Below are 21610 nucleotides of genomic sequence, written 5' to 3' on the forward strand. Positions count from 1 at the left end.
TACCATTCCAAAGCTGAGACCCTTTGGAGATACTGTTCTTGGGTTTGTTTGTTTTAAATAGTCTTCCCTGCTAGATTCTCAGCTCCTAAAAGAGGTTGATGATGAAGAAGAAAGAATAATAGAGAAGGATGAGTTCCCCAACAGAATTCATCAAGAAAAAGCCAACTGGAAGACGCAGAGTTTTAAACAGAATTCTTTGGTGGAGGGAGGGAAAAGAAGCAGAGCCTAGTGAATTCTTATGTTTGGGGAAGTAGTTAGTATAAGCCATTAAAAACTGTGAACTATCCCAGTGACGGAGTTTTCCTAGTTCTCCCCCTCGTCATTCACAGCCCCCACCCACCCCACCCCTCTATCCCCCATTCCCCATGGAAAAGATCCTCTGTCTTCCTCAACACAACTGATGGGAGGAGCAAGACTGGAAGGCAGAGAGCTGGAAGTCGCCACAGTATTCTTGTCAGTGCCCCCAGAAAACTCTATTTTTAAAAGAGTTACGTGAAAGGCTACGCCCTTTTCCTCTAGTAACCCAAACCGCGAGTTTCCAAGTAAGTTCTTTTTGTTGTCTAGCTTATTTCTCTTCCCGGGAAATTTAAACGCTTTTGGAACTCTGAAGATAAAGGGGAGGAGAAGGAGGCAGGGGCTGGCCTTCACGACAGCAACTAAGCGACGGGCAGCCCTACCTAAAAAGAGCGGGTGAACCCGCGCCCCCAAGAGGCCTTAACGCCCTGGGCAGCAAGACCCCGCCCGCCGGCATCACGTGACGGTGCGGGTAAACTACAACTCCCAGCGCGCTGCGCGGCCCGCCGGCGTACGCAGCTGTCTCTGATTGGTTGCTGGGGATATTTGAAAGGAGGGGCTGGCGCGGAAAACGTAGGCTACATTTTGGATTCTTACGGAGTACTCAGTCAAGTGGTAAGTCCTGGCTCTGGGGAGGCGGGCGATCTTTGGGACCATAAGGCCTGGAGGTACTCTTGAGCGTGTGTATGCGCAGAGGTGAATGGGGCTCCGGTGCTAACTTGAGGGAGAGGCCAGGAGGCTCTACGAGAGAGGGTGGAGAGACCTCGGGAAGTCCGGGTGGGCACTGAAGAGCTCGGTGGAGGCCTCTGGTGCGGGGCGTAGGTTGTTGGGATGGGTAGTGAGGCCGGGGTTCGGTGGGAGAAAAGAAATGCGGAAGCCTCGGTTTATAACAGAAGCCCGGCGTCCTGTCATGAGCTTTTTTCCAATAGGATTTCTGATGGGATTCTTTACCCCTGCCTTCCGGGGCCTTCAAGCCCTTCTCCCATCCTTCATTTAGTTCCGTTACAATCTTCTCCGCTTTCCCTAATCCGTCTCCTTCTCCCTAGCCCTCCGGCACCATGAGGAGCTTCAAAGGAGTCAACTTTGGGACTCTGCTAAGCAGTCCAAAGGAGGCTGAAGAGTTGCTGCCTGACTTGAAGGTGGGAGTGCTGTCTGGCTGTGGATACACCTGGCTTTCCAAGCGGAGCTGTTTTGTTTAATTTATTCGAAGAGAGATTAGTAGGAGATCTTCTCCTGAGCAATCCCATTTCTAGTTCCTTTCCCTGCCTCTTTTTCTCCTTTGGTAGCCCCATTCACATCTTCTCTCCTCGTAGGAGTTCCTGTCCAAGCTTCCAGCTGGTTCTCCCTGCTGCCGGTCTGATGTGGAGAAGAGACAAGCTTGTGATGCCATCCTGAGGGCTTGCAACCAGCAGTTGACTGTCAGGCTGGCTTGCCCTAGACACCTGGGGAGCCTGCTGGAGCTGGCAGAGCTGGCTTGCGATGGCTACTTGATGTCTACCCCCCAGCGCCCACCCCTCTACCTGGAAAGAATTCTCTTCATCTTTCTGCGGAACATTGCTGCACAGGGAATCCCAGAGGCTACACTCCGACTTGCTCAGCCCCTCCATGCCTGCTTGGTGCAGTGCTCTCACCACGCTGCTCCCCAGGACTACGAGGCTGTGGCTCGGGGTAGCTTTTCTCTGCTTTGGAAGGCAGCAGAAGCCCTGGTGGAGCGGCGAGCTGCATTCTCAGCTCGGCTGAAGGCCTTGAGCTTTCTAGTACTCTTGGAGGATGAAAGTACCCCTTGTGAGGTTCCCCACTTCGCTTCTTCAACAGCCTGTCGAATGGTAGCTGCCCATCAGCTATTTGATGCCAGTGGGCATGGTCTGAATGAGTCAGATGCTGATTTCCTAGATGACCTGCTCTCCAGGCAGGTGATCAGAGCCTTGGTGGGTGAGGGAGGGGGCTCTCCTGGTCCTCTTTCCCCTCAGAGGGCCCTCTGCCTCTTGGAGCTTACCCTGGAACATTGCCGTCGCCTCTGCTGGAGCCACCACCACGCCAGGGCCACCAGGGTAGTGGAGAAGGCCCACGATTACCTAAGGAACACCAATCTGGCCCCCAGCCTCCAGCTATGCCACCTGGCTGTCAAACTGCTGCAGGTTGCAGGAGGGAGGACCCCAGGCAGTGGCCAAGCTTCTGATCCAGGCGTCAACTGTCCTGAAGAACAGTATGGAGGCATCGTTGCCCCCACTGCGAGCATTGTGTGACAGCTGCCAGTTCTTCCTCTCAGTCCTGGAGCGAGGGACCAAGGGGCGCTGTGGACCTGATGCTATCCTGGGCCTCTTTGCTTTTCTTGGCGACTACTGTTCCCTTATCCGGCATCTGCAGGATGGCGTAAGTTAAAGACCTAGAGGTAGGGTAGAAATGTATTTCTATAGACTCTATCAGGCTAGGGTCTTTGGTAAGATCTGGAAGACCCGGCTCCCACCTTAGTAAGCTGCTCTCTGGACTATGCCTGGCCAGCCAGCAGCCTAGTATATGCCGAGAGGGCAGTGGCTCCTCCTGGTGTCCTTCTTATTCCCAGGGCTGTGTCAGTTCTCTAGGACTCTGGGTCAGTCTTCAGCTTGCAGTTGCCTGCCCGTAAAACTAACCTTTCCCTTCCTCTCTCAGGTCTGTGGGGACTCCTCCAAGCAGCAGCAGGCTTTGGTTCAGATGTACTTTCAGGGACTTCATCTCTACGCTGTGGTGGTTTATGACTTTGCCCAAGGCTGTCAGGTACCATCTGGAATCACAAACCCTGGATGGTCCTAGGGTCTGGGGTTGCTTTGGCTTTGGATGTGGGGTGGGGTGGACCTATCACCTTGGACCTATTACGTCTCCTCTCACCTTTCTTGTCCCTTCAGGTAGCTGACTTGGCTCACCTGGCCCAGCTAGTGGAAAGTTGCAAATCTACTGTTATCTGGATGCTGGAGGCCTTACAGGGCCTGTCAGGCCGAGAGCTGACTGACTCCCTGGGGATGACCGGTTAGTGCCCTGGGACACAGACACAGGGTTCTTGGGAGGGTCATGACTCATTAGGCAGGCAAGTAGCACTCGCTGGATAGGTCTGATCACTGTGGGGGTGCCCTGTGGTTTTCGGAGGCAGTGAAAAAGATGTTTATAAGTATCAGTTACTCTATTTAAAAGCAATAGAGAAGTGATCAAGCTAACTTACTAAGAGAAGTGAAGAGGCTAACTTATTGTAGCAGATGTGATTTTTTTTTCTCATTGACTTTGAAATCTGATTTGGTATTTGTTTCATGAAATTGTAGAACATTGATAACTTAAATTTTTTAAATTGAAGTATAGTTGATTTATAATGTGTTAAATTTCTGGTGTACAGCGTAGTGATTCATTTATACACACACACGTATATATTTTTTTTTTCATTATAGGTCATTGCAAGGTATTGAATATAGTTCCCCCAATTTTTTTTAAACCAGGTAAAACATTCATATCTTTCAAAATTCAACTCTCACAAAAGGGCATACAGTGAAAAGTCCCCCTGCTGCCCCTAATGCTACTCACCCAAGTCTCCCTCTGCAGAGGCAGCTAATGTGATCGACTTCTTATGTATCCTTCTAGAGATATGCCACGTGTATTTCTATATGTACATATAAACCAACGGGCAAATATACTTTTCCTCACCCTTTTTTTTTTTTTTTTAAGTTTTTTTTGTGTGGGGGTGAGGATTAGGTTTATTTATTTATTTATTTTTAGAGGAGGTGCTGGGAATTGTACCCAGGACCTCGTGCATGGTAAGCATGTGCTCTACCACTGAGCTGTACCGTCCCTTTCCCCACCCTTTTAATTGAAATATACATACAGAAAAGTACTAAGATCATAAGCAGACAGCTTGATGGATTTTCAGAGAGTGAACATACCTTGTAACTGACACCTAGATCAAGAAACAGAGCATGACTTAGACTCCCAAAAACCCCTCTTTGTGCCCCCTTCTAGACCCCACACCCCAAAAGCAACCACTAACTATCCTAAGAGCATAGATTAGTTTTGCCTATTTTTATATTTCCTAATTTTCCCCTCATTTTAGAAGAAGCATGGCCCTTTGGTTTAAATCATATCAGCATAATGAGTTCAGTTACTAGATGGTTTTGGAGAACTTTTCATATTCATATTTTCAGGTTGAACCTAGCCACAGAGGTGAAAGTCACAAAAATTAATAATATGAAAACTCTTCCTGCAGAGTATGAAGGCCTGCTTTATTTTCTCCCAGCCTTCTATGTCAATAGCCAGGAAGCTGCCTAAACTAGAAGTCAGGAAAATTTTATTTAGTCAACAAATAGTTATTGAGTACCTACTACGTGTTAAGCTGTTCTGAGTACCTGGATATGTCAGTAAATAAAACAAAGATCCCTGCCCTCGTGGAGCCATGTTCTGGTTGGGGGAGAAATAAACAATAGAATAATTGAAGTATCAACATATTGGAAAGTGATAAGAAATAAGAGGGGAAAGAAAAAGGAAAGCAGGATAAGAAAGGGAATTAGGAGGTCAGGGTAGTGAGGGGGGCAAGTTACCACTTAACTAGATGGTCAAGGTGGGCCTCGTGGAGAGGGTGACCTGAGCAAACCCTGGAGACTGTGGGGGAGTTGGCCATGTAGACACCTGGGAAAGGACACCCCTGGCAGAGGAAACAGCCAGTGCTGAGGCCCTATGGCTGGAGAGGGACTGGCATGTTGTGTGTTGAAGGAATACCAGGGAGGCCAGTGTGGCTCCAGTAGAATATGGGAAGGAGAGGGAGGTAAGGGACAGGCCAGAGTGTTCCCCTGAGGCGCTGACCTTTGGAGCAAGAAGAAGACAGAGATTGGCATGTGAGGAGAGGTGGGCCCTGTGTGAGAATGAGGCCTTGATTCTTGTGAGACAAGTTCAGAGGGGCTGACTGGTGTGGGTTCGCCTTGCTAGAGTGGAGGGCGTGGGCTGGCTTGGAGCAGGAAGGGGAGAGCTGCCCGTTCTCCTTCCCTAGCGATGGGGGTTCCTGTCTGATCCCAGAGCTGCTGAGCCGACGGCAGTTTGAGCTTTTCTCTGCTGCGCCTCTAGCAGGCCAGGGCGGTGGAACCATTCCTGTGGTCAGCTGACCTCTCTACCCCCTGCAGCCTCCTACACCAGTAACTTGGCCTACAGCTTCTATAGTCACAAGCTCTACACCGAGGCCTGTGCCATCTCTGAGCCCCTCTGTCAGCACTTAGGCTTGGCGAAGCCCAGCACCTATCCTGAGGTGCCTCCTGACAAGGTAGGAGGACAGGATGGGAGGTTATGTTGGGGGGAGGTTATGTTGGGGGGAGGTTATGTTGGGGGGAAGAGGGAGCTTGAGTAGCATGAAAGCGCCTGGCCAGGACCCTGCCCTGGAGTAGGTGTTAGGAGCTGAGTGTCAGCACCAGTACCTGGGCCAGTGTTTCCTAGACCTCACCTATACTGTTAATTACTTAATTTTTTGCTTGTATTGTTTGTTTTCTGAAGGAGAGGTAATTAGGTTTGTTCATTGATTTCCGCTTGGAGGAGGTACCGGGGATTGAATCCAGGACCTCTTGGATGCTGAGCATGCGCTCTACCACTTGAGCTAGACCCTTCCCCCTGTTTACTTACTTTTTTGATTGACTCACTTTTTATATATAGCCTTGCCCCAGGCCAGTGGTTCTCAACCTGGCTATACATGATAATCACCTGAGTGAACTTAAAAAAAAAAGTTCTAAAGACTGCCCCAAGCTAATTGCATTAGAGTCTCTGGCACTGGAGCCCAGGCATCTGGATATTCTTTTAAGGCATTCCCCTAGGTGGTCCTTTGGGCAAGCAGAGTGAGAACCACTGTCATAAAGAAAGAGCACCCATGAAATGATGGGTTGGCTGGATTGGCAGGTGAGACGGGTCATAGAGGACCTTGAGTTTCACCTGTGAGCCTCTCAAGGATTTAAGTGGAGGCCTGGTATCAGATTGGCATCTTGGATGTCTCAGCATCACTGTGACAAATGAATGGAGAGTAAAGACAACACCTGACACCTAGGTGGCTTGCGTGGCCCAGGTAGAAAAGGATGGGTGTCTGAACTGAAGCAGCTTCCCAAGGGATGGAAAGAAGTTGGGTGGGTGCAAGAAGTCAAGGATTAACCCAGAAAGTGACTGGCTGGGAGGGAGGGAGAAGGAAGAGGCCAGGATGGTCTTGTTTTTCTGACTCAGGAGACCACAGCAATTTGCTTAGAGGAGGGTCAGGAGGAGGAGCAGGTTTTCAGGGTGTAGGTGATAGATATGTGAGTGGGATGGACCAAAGCCTGGGGTTGAGAGCACCCAGGATATTTAGTTCTTAGGTGTCTTCGGCCTCGGGGCAGTGTTTGGGCAGGAGGGCCCTGTGCACATACATACTATCCCATGGTACGGACTCATTGGTCTCTCTCCAGTTTGGTCTGTCTTCTTTCTCTGGTCAGTTGCACAGGTGCTTCCGGCTGCATGTAGAGAGTTTGAAGAAACTGGGTAAACAGGCCCAGGGCTGCAAGATGGTGACTTTGTGGCTGGCAGCCCTGCAGCCCTGTGGCCCCGAACACATGACTGAGCCAGTCACCTTCTGGGTCCGGGTCAAGATGGATGCAGCCAGAGCTGGAGACAAGGAGCTCCAGCTGAAGTGAGTTGGTGGGGAGGGGCACCACCATGTTTGCCCCTTGGCTAGGGCTCCTTTTTGCCCTCATGGTCATGTTCATCCTTATGTCTGAAAAAGGCACTGTTTCCTCCATTCATTGTTATTCATTCAGTGCCAACTGTGTGCCAGATACTGTGCTGGGTAGTAGGGGGACAGCGGTGACAGGCAATGTTCCTGCTTTTGCCACTGGAAACTTACTGGCTCTCAGCAAGCCGAAACGGGGACTCCTTGGCATGGGGCAGGGGTGCTGTGCTTCATGGGCTCCCGGGGGCTGAGCCTGCCCTCTCTCAGGACGCTGCGAGACAGCCTGAGTGGCTGGGACCCGGAGACCCTGGCCGTCCTGCTCAGGGAGGAGCTGCAGGCCTACAAGGCAGTGCGGGCTGACACAGGGCAGGAACGGTTCAACGTCATCTGTGACCTGCTGGAGCTGAGCCCCGAGGAGACACCGGCTGGGGCCTGGGCTCGAGCCACCCACCTGGTGGAATTGGCCCAGGTGCTCTGCTACCACGACTTTGCCCAGCAGACTGACTGGTGAGGAGGAAGGACTGGGGAGGCCACTCTTGCTTCTGGCCCTAGGTCCTCTTACCATCTTTGGAGCCTATTCCCCTCTCCACATCCCTGAGCACCTCCTTTAGTTTGTGGCCTGGGGAACGCATTCAAAGAGTGAGGCCAGCTGGCTGCAGAAGCCCCTACCCGGGACACCGAGGCAGGTACTCGTGGTACACCTGGCCTACGGGCATCTTCTCCCTACAGCTCTGCCCTGGATGCCATCCAGGAAGCCCTGCAGCTTCTGGAGTCTGTGAGGCCCGAAGCTGAGGCCAAGGATCGGCTTCTGGATGATAAAGCACAGGCCCTGCTGTGGCTCTACATCTGCACCCTGGAGGCCAAAATGCGGGAGGTGAGTGTGGCTGCTCTGGGGCCGGGCAGGACTGGGTCCAGGAATTATTTTCTCTGGGCCCCCAGCAAGCTGGTACCAGCTCTGTTTTTTACCCTGATCACCCCATCCAGGGTATTGAGCGGGATCGGAGAGCCCAGGCCCCTAGTAACCTGGAGGAGTTTGAAGTCAATGACCTGAACTATGAAGACAAACTCCAGGAAGATTGTTTCCTATACAGTAACATTGCCTTCAACCTGGCTGCAGATGCTGGTAAGGAATGTAGTGTGGTGGGACAGGGCCTCCTCTGTGGCTTCCTAAGAGCAGAATGGGGACCCCAGGGGTGAGAGAGACTACCCTGTGGAGTGGGAGGTGGGCACAAAGGACAGAGGCTGTTTTGGAGAAGAGGACCACCTTCCCCTAGATGGCCCAGGCTGAGAGAATGGCTGGTAATGGCTGGTCCCTGTCTTCTGACTTCCAGCTCAGTCCAAATGCCTGGACCAAGCCCTGGCCCTGTGGAAGGAGGTGCTTACAAAGGGGCAGGCCCCCTCTGTGCGGTGTCTCCAGCAGACAGCAGCCTCCCTGCAGATCCTGGCGGCTCTCTATCAGCTGGTGGCAAAGGTAACAGGGCAGGGCATTGACACAGACCCGAAACCCAGCTCCCTCACCTTTGGTCTGTGTCCCTGCTATGAAGTCATGTAATCCCGTGTGGGCTCTATCGCCAGTCTCCCTGAGTTTAAATCCAAGCTCCATGGCCTTAGGCAAGTTGCTTAACCTTCTAAGCCCATGTTTCCTTATTTCTAAAATGAGGGTAATAATAGTACTACCTCATAGCTGTGTTAGTGTTCAGTGAGCTAATGCATGGAAGATGGTGTGTGTAAATGGAATAATCATGTTAGTCATGATTATTGGTAATATCATTTGTGACCTGTATATTCAGAAAAAAATACATAAATACCTTTAGATACAGTTTTACATTTTACATGCAGCATCAGGAGGTTTCACAGACTTCCTGACATTCTTCCCTGGACCCCACTTTGGGAACCTCTGGAAAAGAACACTGCATATAAAGGATCTTTGTTAGTGTGGGCATTAGGCCCTGTTTCTAGCGGGAGGAGCCTGGGCCCTAGATTCGAGTCTTGGCTCTACCACATGCCTGTTAACATGAACTTAGACCAGTAACTTAACCTATGTAAGTTTTAGTTTCCTTATCTGTAAAATTGGGATCAGAGTTGCTATGAAGATAAAGTGAGTTGGCACAGTGCCTGGCACGTAGCAAGCACCCATTAAATCCTGGCTGTTGATGATGACTGGCGTGTGGGCTTTAAAATGGAAGGGAGGGGGTAGGAGGGTTTGCATACTCCCTCGCTGATGGCTGATGGGTGCTCTGTGGGGTAGCCACATTCCAGCCAGGCTGCTGGTCAGACCAAGGTCCCAAAAGGCAGGAGAGGAGGGGGTGGAAATGGAGGCTTGAGCACGAACTGGGTAAACTTGCTGCTCCTGGCCAACCAGCCCCTGCAGGCTCTGGAGGCCCTCCTGCTTGTGCAGATCGTCTCTCAGAGACTGGAGGACCACGCCAAGGCAGCTGGCTCCTCCTGCCACGTCACCCAGCTGCTCCTGACACTCGGCTGTCCCAGCTATGCTCAGGTGAGTGCCCGGCCTAGGGGGCTGCCAGGAGACCTGCCTTCGGTGACCCAGCTTTTCTCTGGGAAGACAGGATTCTGAAAGGATGGCTTCCCTGCCTTCTACCGCATTTGGCAGGAGGACCATAAAGTGTGGAGCGGTTGGGAGGCGGCTGTGGGAAGAGGAGACATCTTTCTCCTTCTTACTGCTAAAACAACTGTTCATTAAGTCTTACATAGTCTGCAGCTACCATATGCTGCTAATCCTGTATTTCCCAACTATTTCTACTTTTTTAATTGAAGTGTAGTCAGTTTACAGTGTTGTGTCAGTTTCTGGTGTACAGCACAATGCTTCAGTCATACAGGAACATACATATATTCATCTTCATATTCTTTTTCACCATAAGTTACTACAAGATACTGAATATAGTTCCCTGTGCTATACAGTATGAACTGGTTGTTTATCTATTTTATATACAGTAGTCAGTATCTGCAAATCCCGAACTCCCAATTTATCCCTTCTCACCCCCTTCCCCGTGGTAACCATAAGTGTGTTTTATATGTCTGTGAGTCTGTTCCAACTATTTCTGTTGCCCTAGTTGATGCTTCCTGCTCTCTTAGGGCTGTTACAATGTCTCCTAGCTGGTCTGGCCTCCAGTTCCTCCCATTTCCACCTCATCTACTGGCATAATCTTTTTAGGCACAGATCTGATCTTAGCTCTTTCCTGCTTAAAGGATTTTGTTGGCCTCTCCATCACCTGGAGGATACTGACCAGATCCTTTACTCTCCATCTCACACCTTCTCTAGTTCTGCTTCACACTTTCTTGCCTCTCCTGACCACGAACCTTATGCCAGTCTGTACCACTTACTTTATAGTCCTCGTCCATGCGAGGCTGTGTTAGTCCCTGTATCCTAAATGCACCCTCTCCCTCGCTTTTTTTTTTTTTTTTCATTCAGCAAACCTGTCCTTTCTTTTCAAGGCTTAGCTCAATTGTCTCCTCCTTCATAAAGCATTTTCTCTGTCCTCTTCTTCAAGGACAAAATCAACCCCTTTGCCTGGGTCGCCACGCCACTAATGGCATTGGCTCATGATTACATAGGTATGCCCCTGCGCCACCCCCCTGCCACCCCCATTGCAAGCTGTTAGATGGAAGCTGCTCATCCAACTTCATCTCTCTAGCTTAGTGGTTAGCTGAAAGGCACTAAATGAACTTTTTAGTGAGTGAGAGAATAATTCCTATATAGACTATAATATTTGAAATAATTTCGTATTTAATTGGACATGTTCAACATTTTGCTTGGGGATGCTATAATCTGCTGTAATCTCAAGAGTCTGGCTGCCTCTCCTTACCAGCATGGTCACGCACCCCCTGATTGCTTCCTCAGCTGTACCTGAAAAAGGCAGAATCAAGTCTGAAACTTCTGGATCACACCACTGACACGTATTTGCTCCTTTCCCTGACCTGTGACCTACTGCAAAGTCGACTCTACTGTGATTGCCAGAAGGTGCCTCTCACTTTCTTAGTCTCTGAAGGTCCTGGGTATTGGAAGGACTTTAGGATTCTCGAGATACCTGTCTGGCTCCTGAGGTTTCCCTGGAGCTGGGGAGAACGTTCCAGGCCCTGCAAAGCAGCGCCCTCTCCTCGCCTTGCCCTCTCCCGTGAATCGTTCACCAGTGTTTCTCTAGGGGTCACAGCATCCTTTTCACTCTTTTCCAGTTTTCTCAAGGGCAAGGGGGAAAGTGTCCTGGGACTAGAAACTGGGATCACACAGGTGCCCTAGACTGGAAGTCCAGTGGGATTTCCACACATGAGCTGTGTGACTTGGCCCGTCTTGTGCCCTCTTGGGTTCTAGTTTTCTTTCCAGCTTTTATCATCTGAAAAGCAGGGGGCTGGTGACATTCAGGGGCATCTCAAGCTCTGAATAACCGAGCCAATGTCACTCACTGCTCTCCTCCGCCTCGCCCCTGCCCAGGTGACTGAGGGCGCCTCTCTGCTGCTGTCTGTGCTTCGGGACCCTGCCCTCCAGAGGTCATCCAAGGCCTGGTACTTGCTCCGCGTGCAGGCCCTGCAGCTGGTGGCCGTCTACCTTAGCCTCTCATCAGATAGCCTCTCAGCCTCGCTGTGGGAGCAGCTCTGTGCCCAAGGTGAAGGAAGAGGGTGGGTGGCCCTGCTTGCTCAATGTGTGTGGTTTGTCTGCTGTGGCTCTTCTCAGCCCTCATCCCCTCTGCTGTCCAGCTGCATGGACAAGCCTACCTAGAAGCTGCCCAGAGCAGGCCTGGGATAGCAAATGAGTTTCAGTTCGTTTGCTGACTCGAATTGATTGTTTAGTGACTGCCCAGAATACTACACTGACAAGGATTCTGAGACTCCATGAGTCTCAGGGGGAAAGAGTTGTGTGATTGATTAGCTCTGTCTGCTTTAGGTGCAGAAGGAGAGGGTGAGAGCATGCTTTGCATTTGCTGTCTTAATAGTTGGAGGTGGCAGAAGTTCTGGCCACATCATCTCCCTTCTTGTCCCTCCCCCCTTCCCTCCCTCTGCCCACTTGCACAGGCTGGCAGACACCTGAGATAGCGCTCATCGACTCCCACAAGCTCCTCCGAAGCATCATCCTCCTGCTCATGGGCAGCGACGTGCTCTCGACTCAGAAAACAGCTGTGGCGACACCGTTTCTGGACTATGGTGTGTCCAAGGAGGAGAGCTAATGTGGGAATAAACAGGCTGGATGGTGGGGCTGGTAGATTTGTCTCCAGAGGATCCAGGCTATGGATTCAGGTGCCATGTGGTGGTGATCTTGTCTCTCTCCTTTGCTACAGGTGAAAATCTGGTACAAAAATGGCAGGTTCTTACTGAGGTGCTAAGCTGCTCAGAGAAGCTGGTCTCCCTCCTGGGCCGCCTGGGTAGTGTGAGTGAAGCCAAGGCCTTTTGCTTAGAGGCCCTGAAACTCACAACGAAGCTGCAGATACCACGCCAGTGAGTATAGAGCCCAGGAGGATGCCGATTTCCAAATCTGAGTGCCCATGCCCTTGACTGTGGGGTCCCAAACTATTCCACAGATGTTATGTTTAGAGGGGTTGGTAGAAGAATGCATTCTGTGGCTAAAAGGAGGGAAATGCTGAGTTATTCAAGATTAGATGTTTTTATTTCCTATAGGACTTCTCATGTCCTCCAATATGCTAATAATTGTAAATCCAAAAGGGAGGTCTGGTGTACAGTGTTTCCCTAAATCTCTTTGCCTGGAGGATCCTCTTTGTGTGGAATCCAAAGATTGGGAAATCCTGTCCTCATGCACGGGGATGAGTTGATTTGAGAGAGGAGTGTAGAGGGTTTTCCCCAGGGAGCGCTGGAAGTCAAGGCCTTTTGGAGGCTGGAAAAGACTAATGGCTCTGCCTGGGAAACGGGCAAAAAGAAAGACTCTCCAGGGAAACAGAGTTCCCACCAATGGGTCCTCGTCTGCTCTCCCCACCAGGTGTGCCTTGTTCCTGGCGCTGAAGGGGGAGCTGGAGCTGGCGCGCAATGATGTCGACCTCTGTCAGTCGGACCTGCAGCAGGTTCTGTTCTTGCTGGAGTCCTGCACGGGTGAGCAGCCACGCACCCGCACCTGTGGGCGCTGGTGCGAGTGACACACGCTCCGTAACACATCTCTATACATCAAGGTTTGGTTCCTTTCTAAATCACAGCCTTGGCAGGAGGGTATAGCTCAGTGGTAGAACACATGCTTAGCATGCACAAGGTCCTGAGTTCAATCCCCAGCACCTCCATTAAAAAAAAAAAAAAAATTACAGACTTACTCCTGGTCCCATGGCAAAGGTGCCTTTACTCCAGTCAGACCATGGTGTCCCTCCTTCAGATGGCCTGTCTGGGACTAAGCCTACCCGTTTCTAGTTTTCAAAGCTAATATATTCTGGCTCTTTAAATTTAGAAATTTCACTGATCTTTTATTTTTCCTATTTGACTTTTCAAAAAGGGTGGCATAGTTAGAATTTTCTTTGATATGGTTTGATAATTGTATTCTCTTATTCTCTATTCTGAGACTTTTCCATAAGAATATTCACTTTAATCTGACTTTGACGGTGTGGCTGCAAAAGTGGAGATGTAATAACGCTTTCAAACTCTCTTTCTTTACTCCCTCATGCTTCTCAAGTGGAGGAGGCTGGCTCTGGTCTTTTTTTCAAGATTCTTTCCTTGAGATTTTGCTCTACAAGTTCTCTCCCTCGAATCATGCATTCCTAGCGGTCTTTTAAATTTTACTTTAAATAAAATTTAACATTCAGTGCCTTGGATAGTCTCCACACTTGCCATGTTCAGTAGCCACATATGGCTGTGACTCCTGTATTGGGCAGCACAAATGCAGCATCCTCAGCAGGGCTTAAGCTAATAATAAAATATGATATTTATGGTACGTTTTTTCTTATCAACCATGTTTTTCTTTTTTTTTTTTTAATGACGGTATTGGGGATTGGACCCAGGACCTTGTACACGCTAAGCAGGCGCTCTACCACTGAGCCATTACTCACTCGCCCTCTTAGCAACCACTTTTACTTGTAGTATTTCACTGGACCCACACAAAACCTTGGAAAGAATTGGGAACATAAAGTTTTTTCATTTGTAAAATAAGAAAGTTGAGAACTTCAGTGTTTTGGGCCAGGATCACGGGGCTAGTCAGGGGCCGGAGCCAGGATTAAGAGCTGGGCCTCGGGTGCTGGCCTGCTGGCCTGAGCCACACAGCCTCTGAGCTGCAGGTGTGGGGGCTTTGTGGGCTGTGACAATCCGTTGTTAGAAGGGAAGAAGACACTAGGATTTTATAAGAAAAATAATAAGCCATACGGATGTTCAGTATGTTAGTATAGTAATGTATATGGGCAGTTAGTAAGTATATGACACATAATAGGGCATCGGCCGCTGGGGTCGCTCAGGAAGCACTGGTGTCATTTCTCCCAGTTTTGTAATTCTTGTTCCACTGTCCCTCAGAGTTTGTCGGACTAGCGCAGCACCCAGGCTCTGTGAAGAAGATCCACTTGCAGAAGGGGCAGCAGCAGGCCCGGGCGCCCCGCCCTCCACAGCTCCCAGAGGAAGAGCTCGTCCTGAGAGGCCCCGCCCTGGAACTGGTGGCCACTGTGGCCAAAGAGCCTGGCCCCATGGCACCTTCTACAAACTCTTCCCCAATCCTGAAAATGAAGCCCCAGCCCAGCCCTGGCTTCCTGACCCATTTGCCCACCTGTGACTGCTCACTCTGTGCCAGCCCTGTCCTCTCGGCAGTCTGTCTGCGCTGGGCGTTGGTCACAGCAGGGGTGAGGCTGGCCATGGGCCATCGGGCCCAGGGTGCGGATCTGCTGCAAGTTGTGCTAAAGGGTTGCCCTGCAGCCACTAAGCGCTTCACACAAGCTCTGCAAGCTTCCCTGAATCACAAAGCAGCCCCTTCCCCTGTCCCAGGCCTCTTTGATGAGATCTTGGCTCAGGCATACACACAGCTGGCACTGGAGGAGCTGAGCCAGCCATCAAACAAGAGCCTAGCGAAGGTCCTGGAGTCGGGGCTGAAGTTTGTGGCAGCGCGGATACCCCACCTGGAGCCCTGGCGAGCCAGCCTGCTCTTGGTTCGGGCTCTTGCAAAGCTGTCTGGCCTCAGCTCCTGCACTACCCAACTTTTTGCGAGCTCCTGGGGCTGGAAGCCACCATCAGTAAAGACCCCCTCAGGCTCCAAATCCTCTAAGCCTCGCAGCCAAAAACATTCTGGAAGGGGGCGCCAGCAAGTGGTCTCTGGTACCCTGCCCCTCTCAAATACCTCTCTGAAAGGTCTGGAAGGCCAAGGACCACCCTGTACACCTAAGCCCCCAGGCCGAGTCAGGCAGGCTGGAGCTCGTGTCCCTTTTACCGTGTTTGAGGAAGTCTCCCTTACAAAGAGCAAGCCTGAGGTTCCCAAGGCCCCCAGGGTGCAACAGAGGGTCCAGACACGCCTCAAGGTGAGGTGGGACTGTGGCTAGGTGGTACTGGTGTCGGATGGGGGTGGTACTGGTGTTGGGTGGGGGTGGTCCTGGAGAAAAGTCCTGCAGGTCAGGTGTCTCTGTGGAATAGCTTCCCAGGGCCTGGTGGGGCCTTTAACTCTCCTGTTTTTGTGGGATGCCTGTATCTTCCACAGCAAGACCTCGTTCAAGTACACATTTGTTTCAGACAGAGGGGACTTTCCTTAACTCTACAGTTCCTTTTCCCTTTTCATCCTTCCTCCTTATCTTCTGTTCCTCCTCTCCCTCCTTCCACACCCCAGAGTCAACTGCCTCTGATTGAAAGTGAGTGAGTATGTGGGAGGTTAATTCTTGTCTTCCCCAAGGGGCCTCTGTGGTGGTGCGTCCGCAGCGCCACCTGTTGGCAGACATTGTCACTGAAGGCCCCTTGGCCCTTCTCTTTTTCCCACCATCCTAGGTGAACTTCAGTGATGACAGTGACTTGGAAGACCCTGTCTCAGTTGAGGCATGGCTTGCGGAGGGACCCAAGAGACGAGGCACTGCTTCCCGTGGCCGGGGCCGAGCTAGGAAGGGCCCGAGCGTGAAGACTAGTGCAGTGGCCGCCCCAGGTAGTGCCCCTGGGCACCCTGGCCTCAGTGGCAGAAGCCTGAGGGCCAAGAAGGTGGCATCGGGACATTGTGAGGAGCTGGGCCCCGAGATGATGAGGACCATCCCTGAGGAGGAACTGAATGACAACCAGATGGAAAGGAGCTTTGAGATCCTCAGGGGCTCTGATGGGGAAGACTCTGCCTCAGGTGTGATGGCAAGGGTGGAAGGTGGAGGTACATGTTTTGGAGGGGCTGCCCTGGGGCCAAAACACAAGAAATAACTGGTGCCAAAGATGGAACAGAAAGAAAATTCTTTTGCCAGGTCTGGGATTGGACCCTAGAAGGGAGAGCAGAGGGGACAGCAGAAGGAGGGAACTCTACAGAAAAGTCATGTTCTCTAACAGGTGGGAAGACACCAGTTCCAGGGCCTGATACAGCCATGGGGGAATGTGAGGTGCTGAGACGGGATGTCAGCAAAGAGGAGCTGCCCAGTCCCTTGCCCAGACAAGGATCTCGGTCCTCAGCTCCAAACCCCCTCAGCCTTCGGGGCTGTCAGTAAGTATGCTGATCAGTGAGGTCTGGTCACGGGAGAGGGCAAGTCTCAAGGTCTTTTGATCCCAATGCCTTTCCAGTTTGTCCTTGGTCCTGGCTTTGGATCCCCATCTGGATCTGGTAACCTTTGAGCCTGGGTTTGAATCCCAGCACTCTCTACCAGCTGTATGCTGGTCACGCCACCTCTCCGAGCTTCAATTTACTTAGTGTAAAATGGAATTTGGGGAGGATGGAGTGAGTGATGCATGTAAATTGTGTAGCACCCCAGTTGGCACACTGCTCTTCATAAATGGTAGCTGCTATTTTCCTATGGGAGAGGAGATGAGCACTCGTTCTTAGAAAGTTCCTATCAGCTCAGAAGCCAGGGATTCATCTATAGTGAGTGTCTTGACCTTCCTCTAGGTCTGTCCACCCTGGATTCCATCTGTGACTCACTGAGCGTTGCTTTGCGTGGGGTCAGTCACTGCCCTCCTAGTGGGCTCTACGCTCACCTGTGCCGCGTCCTGGCTTTGTGCCTGGGCCACCGGGATCCCTATGCCACTGCCTGCCTTGTCACCGAATCTGTCTCCATCACCTGTCACCACCAGCTGCTCATCCACCTCCACAGGCAGCTCAGGTGAGTGCCCGCCATCCCCAAGACTTGTGCTGGGACAGACTGGAGGGGAGGGTCCAGACTTTGAAGGAGGGAAAACTCACCCCCATTTGTGTTGCCTGCAGCAAGGCCCAGAAGCGCCAAGGATCACTCGAAATAGCAGACCAGCTGCAGGGGCTGAGCCTGCAGGAGAGGCCTGGAGACGTCCCCCTGGCCCGCATTCAGCGCCTCTTTTCCTTCAGGACTTTGGGATCTGGTCACTTCCCCCAGCCGGAGAAGGAGAGTTTCCAGGAGCGCCTGGCTCTGATCCCCAGTGGTATGGTGACAGGCATCGCTGGCTCTGCTGTGCTTTCACACAGCTGGGTGAAGGAGTTTAAGGCATTAGTTAGTTCCCAGGCAAATGTATCTTCCTTATGGAAGGACATGTTATACTTTTCCTTTGGTTATTTTGTTGCTCTCACCAGACAGACATAGCTTAAATCTAAAAGTCTTTTTTCAAATCTCAATTTTTATATCAGCAAATTCAGTGTCCTTCTTCAGAGGTAAGTTCAAGTGTCCAGGGCCTTCCTGGGCTAACATGAAACACATTAACAGATGATTTGGCTGCCTCACTGTGTGCAGGGGCATTTGTTAATTTCTGTAGGGACAGAAAGAAGTACAAGATATGGTCTTTGTCTACAGGGAGCTATTGGGGCAAGGGAGAGCACCTTGAACTCCAGTGGCCAAGGAAGACTTCCAGAATTGTCTTGAGTGATGGCAGGGATTGAGTGCAGAAGACAGGGAAAGAAATTCCTTGCAAAAGCTGAAATAACTCTGGGCATGTCCTGTGTGTCAGGGATGACTGTGTGTGTGTTGGCCCTGGCCACCCTTCAGCCTGGAACTGTAGGCGACACCCTCCTGCTGACTCGACTGGAAAAAGACAATCCCCCAGTCACCATGCAGATCCCCACTGCCCAGAACAAGGTAGGTCTCCTGGGCCAGGGAGCAAAGTTGGGCTGGGGCGGGCTTCTGGTCAGGCTGTACCTGGGGGATGGAGAGGGGGTGACCGCGTGGACAAGCAATCTCACAGCCCCATCTCCCAAAGCTATCTCTGAGTTCGGCCCTGAAAGAGTTTGACGCCATCCAAAAGGAACAGAAGGAGAACAGCAGCTGTACTGACAAGCGAGAATGGTGGACAGGGCGGCTGGAGCTGGACCGTAGGATGGAGGTGTGTGCCCCAGGTGGGGTGGGGTCGGGCCTGCCCAAGGAATATCTTCTCTCTCAGGGCTCCCAGGTCTGTACTGAGCTACCTCAAGTCCTTTCTGGAAGTAAAGCCTAAATAAGAAATCCTATCACTTGGTGGGGTGTGGGTATAGGACAGCTCAGCAGTAGAGCGCATGCTTAGCATGCACGAGGTCTTAGGTTTAATCCTCAGTACCTCTATGAAAAGAAAAAAAAATGTGTAAAGCAAAACAATAAAGGCCCCCATTAAAAACAAAAATAACAACTATATCACATGGGAAGGACCTTAAACAAGAGCCCAAGACTTGAAGGGGTTATGGCAATGGAAGTTTTAAAAATAAGTACAAAAAAAAAAAAAAAAGAATTGAACCCCAAGTATCAGCCTCCCAGCCGCAGCTTTCAATTCATTTCCAGCTTTTGTGTTTGCCCACCTGTTTGTATTTGTCAAAATGTAATGATTTATTACAAATCGTCTTATCTAGACTCCCCTAGAGTCTCAAAAAATGAAATGTTTCTCACTTCTTGCCTTTCACGACTGGCAGTAAGAAATGTAAGACAGATCCTCTCATTGGAAGATCTATTTCCTCGTCTCCAAAATGTGGGTGCCTGTGGGGAAAGAAACTCTGCTCCCTCCCTGACCACAGGGTCTGTTCTGCACTCAGGTTCTCACCACTTCCCTAGAGAAGTACGTGCTGGGCTGCTGGAGGGGGCTGCTGCTGTCGTCCAGTGAGGACCCTGGCCCTGCCCAGGAGGCCTCCTGTCTACAGGAGTTGCTGCAGGAATGTGGCTGGAAATATCCTGACCCAACTCTGCTGAAAGTGAGTGGAGAAAGCAGGGGAGGGGAGGAAGAAGCCAGCCTGAACTCTGCCACCTGCCACTGAGGGTGGGGATGGGGAGCTATGGTACTTGCTGACCACGGTTCCCCCACAGGTCCTGCTCAGCAATGCCAGTACCCTCACCCCGCAGGACATTCAGGCCCTGGCCTATGGGCTGTGCCCAGCCCGGCCAGAACGAGCCCAAGAGCTCCTGAGTGAGGCAGTAGGACGTCTACAGGGTCAGACGGGACCAAGCAGTAGGCATCTTGTCTTAGTGCTGGACAAGGTAAGGAGCTAGGGGCCAGAGGGGCAGCGTCTGGTGGGCAGTGGGTACCTCCTCACCCTCACCGCCATCCCGTCTGACTCCTGCATACACCTGGCTCTGGACCTGTAACCTCTGAGTGCCCTTTGCTCAGGACCTGCAGAAGCTGCCATGGGAAAGCATGCCCAGCCTCCGGGCCCTGCCTGTCACCCGGCTGCCCTCTTTCCGATTCCTCCTCAGCTACTCCATCATCAAACAGGTTTGGGGTTCAGGGAGTGGGGCCTGGAGGGGTTGGTGATTGGGCAAGAAAAGGCAGAGACCTGGAAGAGAAGAGAAGGTCTTAGGAACGGATCAGTTGTGGAAAGGGGCCTGGGGTTCGTTGGAGCCTGGGCCCTCTGGCCAGCTGGATCCTGATCACCAGCGTCTCCCTCTCAGTCCGGGGCATCGTCGGTGCTGAGCCAAGGGGTGGATCCTCGCAGTACCTTCTACGTCCTGAACCCTCACAATAATCTGTCCAGCACAGAGGAGCAATTCCGAGCCCATTTTAGCAGGTCAGGAGGGACAAGAGTAAGAAAGTGGGTGGGGAAGGGTAGATATAACACACGGACAAATGTCCTTTTCTCCAGAATTGACTGTTGCAGCCCACCTTCTCCCTAGTGTTCGTCTGCCCTCTCTGCCACGTGACCCTTCTCATGCCTACCTTTTCCCTGCAGTGAAGCTGGCTGGAAAGGGGTGGTCGGGGAGGTGCCGAGCCCAGAACAGGTGCAAGCGGCCCTGACAGAGCATGACTTATACATGTGAGTACTCAGGGCAGTGGGTGGGGAGAGGAGCAGTCCCAGGGGCAGGGGGTTGGGAGGATATCACCAAGGTTTGCTTTGGGTGACACAGGATACCTTGGGAGACACAGCAGAGGCCTGGCACTGCTAGTTCAGGCTCATCTCGCCTCCTTCTGCCTTAGTTATGCAGGGCACGGGGCCGGCGCCCACTTCCTCGACGGGCAGGCTGTCCTGCGGCTGAGCTGCCGGGCAGTGGCCCTGCTGTTTGGCTGCAGCAGTGCAGCCCTGGCTGTGCACGGAAACCTAGAGGGGGCTGGCATCGTGCTCAAGTATATCATGGCTGGCTGGTGAGTCTCGAGGGACAAAGTCCATCCTAGGTCCCCACCCCAAGTGCTTTCCCAGGTCTGAACCCTAAATCTTTCCTCTTTTGTGCCCCACCTTCCTCCCACTCTAGTTCCCTGGCATGTCTGAGCCTTTAACCCTTTGCCCTCTTCTGTCCTCCTGCTAGGACTGTGGGCCAAGGGACTTCCTCATTGGCTCAGTTTCTCTCTACTCACTCACCACCACCACCAATCATGTTTTCCTAAGTCTTCTGTTTTAGAGCCCTTACTTTGTATTTCTTCCTTCTCTTTTCCCAGCCCCCTGTTTCTAGGTAACCTCTGGGATGTGACTGACCGTGACATTGATCGCTATACGGAGGCTCTACTGCAGAGCTGGCTTGGAGCAGGCCCAGGAGCCCCGCTCCTGTACTATGTCAACCAGGCTCGCCAGGCTCCCCGACTCAAGTATCTTATTGGGGCAGCACCAGTAGCCTATGGCTTGCCTGTCTCCCTGCGGTGACCCCCTGGAGGACTCCTGTTGCTGTCAGAAGCCATGGGACTGTTCTACCTCCAAACTCAACTTGGCCCTTAGAATAAATATTTTAATTAATTTTCCCCAGTGTTTTATATGAAACATTTCATTTTGATTCAATCTTAATATAATAAAGATATATCACTTAAAAACCCGTTTTTTTTTTTCTTTCTTATTTTGTTTGTAAAACTGTTTTATGTAGTTCTTCTGAGAACATTTGAAGACAAGACTATTGCCCCCTTCCCATGATGTGGTACTATAAATAAATAACAGCTTGCAGGAATTCAAGTCTGAGTGTGTCTGCCTGGCTTGGCCTCAACAAAGCTGAAAGAGAGAAGTAACAAAATGTTCTATGTGGGGAAGGGGGCCCAAAGAAAGGTACAGATAGACCCATTGGGAGTGTCTTGGCCAGGTGCCCTCATGTCTATCCTGTCTCCCTGCCCTTGGATATCCTGGGAGTTGACACTAGCTTTAATGCTTTCCAAGTGGGTGTTAGAGTCGGCTCCCCTCCCCAGCATACAGCGGTTAGACTTGTCAGTGCTCTG

At 51.3% G+C, this 21610-nt stretch overlaps 1 protein-coding gene across 1 annotated transcript; it reads left to right on the plus strand.

Moving 5' to 3' along the window:
• Nucleotides 1-743: 743 nt before the first annotated feature.
• ESPL1 (extra spindle pole bodies like 1, separase) lies at nt 744-21210 on the plus strand. Its single transcript, XM_006182449.3, is given in 33 exon segments — nt 744-909; nt 1341-1433; nt 1608-2438; nt 2440-2667; nt 2944-3048; nt 3177-3297; nt 5424-5560; nt 6744-6937; nt 7244-7483; nt 7706-7850; nt 7961-8099; nt 8308-8447; nt 9339-9473; nt 10836-10955; nt 11424-11595; nt 12002-12130; nt 12265-12421; nt 12918-13027; nt 14420-15408; nt 15866-16202; nt 16400-16496; nt 16498-16550; nt 16950-17163; nt 17265-17455; nt 17975-18102; nt 18224-18346; nt 19023-19178; nt 19291-19461; nt 19592-19696; nt 19873-19988; nt 20151-20234; nt 20396-20560; nt 20852-21210. Coding segments are annotated over 32 exon segments (6315 nt in total). The 5' UTR covers nt 744-909; nt 1341-1352; the 3' UTR covers nt 21054-21210.
• Nucleotides 21211-21610: the final 400 nt, after the last annotated feature.

Source organism: Camelus ferus, chromosome 12, assembly GCF_009834535.1.
Source record: "Camelus ferus isolate YT-003-E chromosome 12, BCGSAC_Cfer_1.0, whole genome shotgun sequence".
NCBI classification, from domain to species: Eukaryota; Metazoa; Chordata; class Mammalia; order Artiodactyla; family Camelidae; genus Camelus; species Camelus ferus.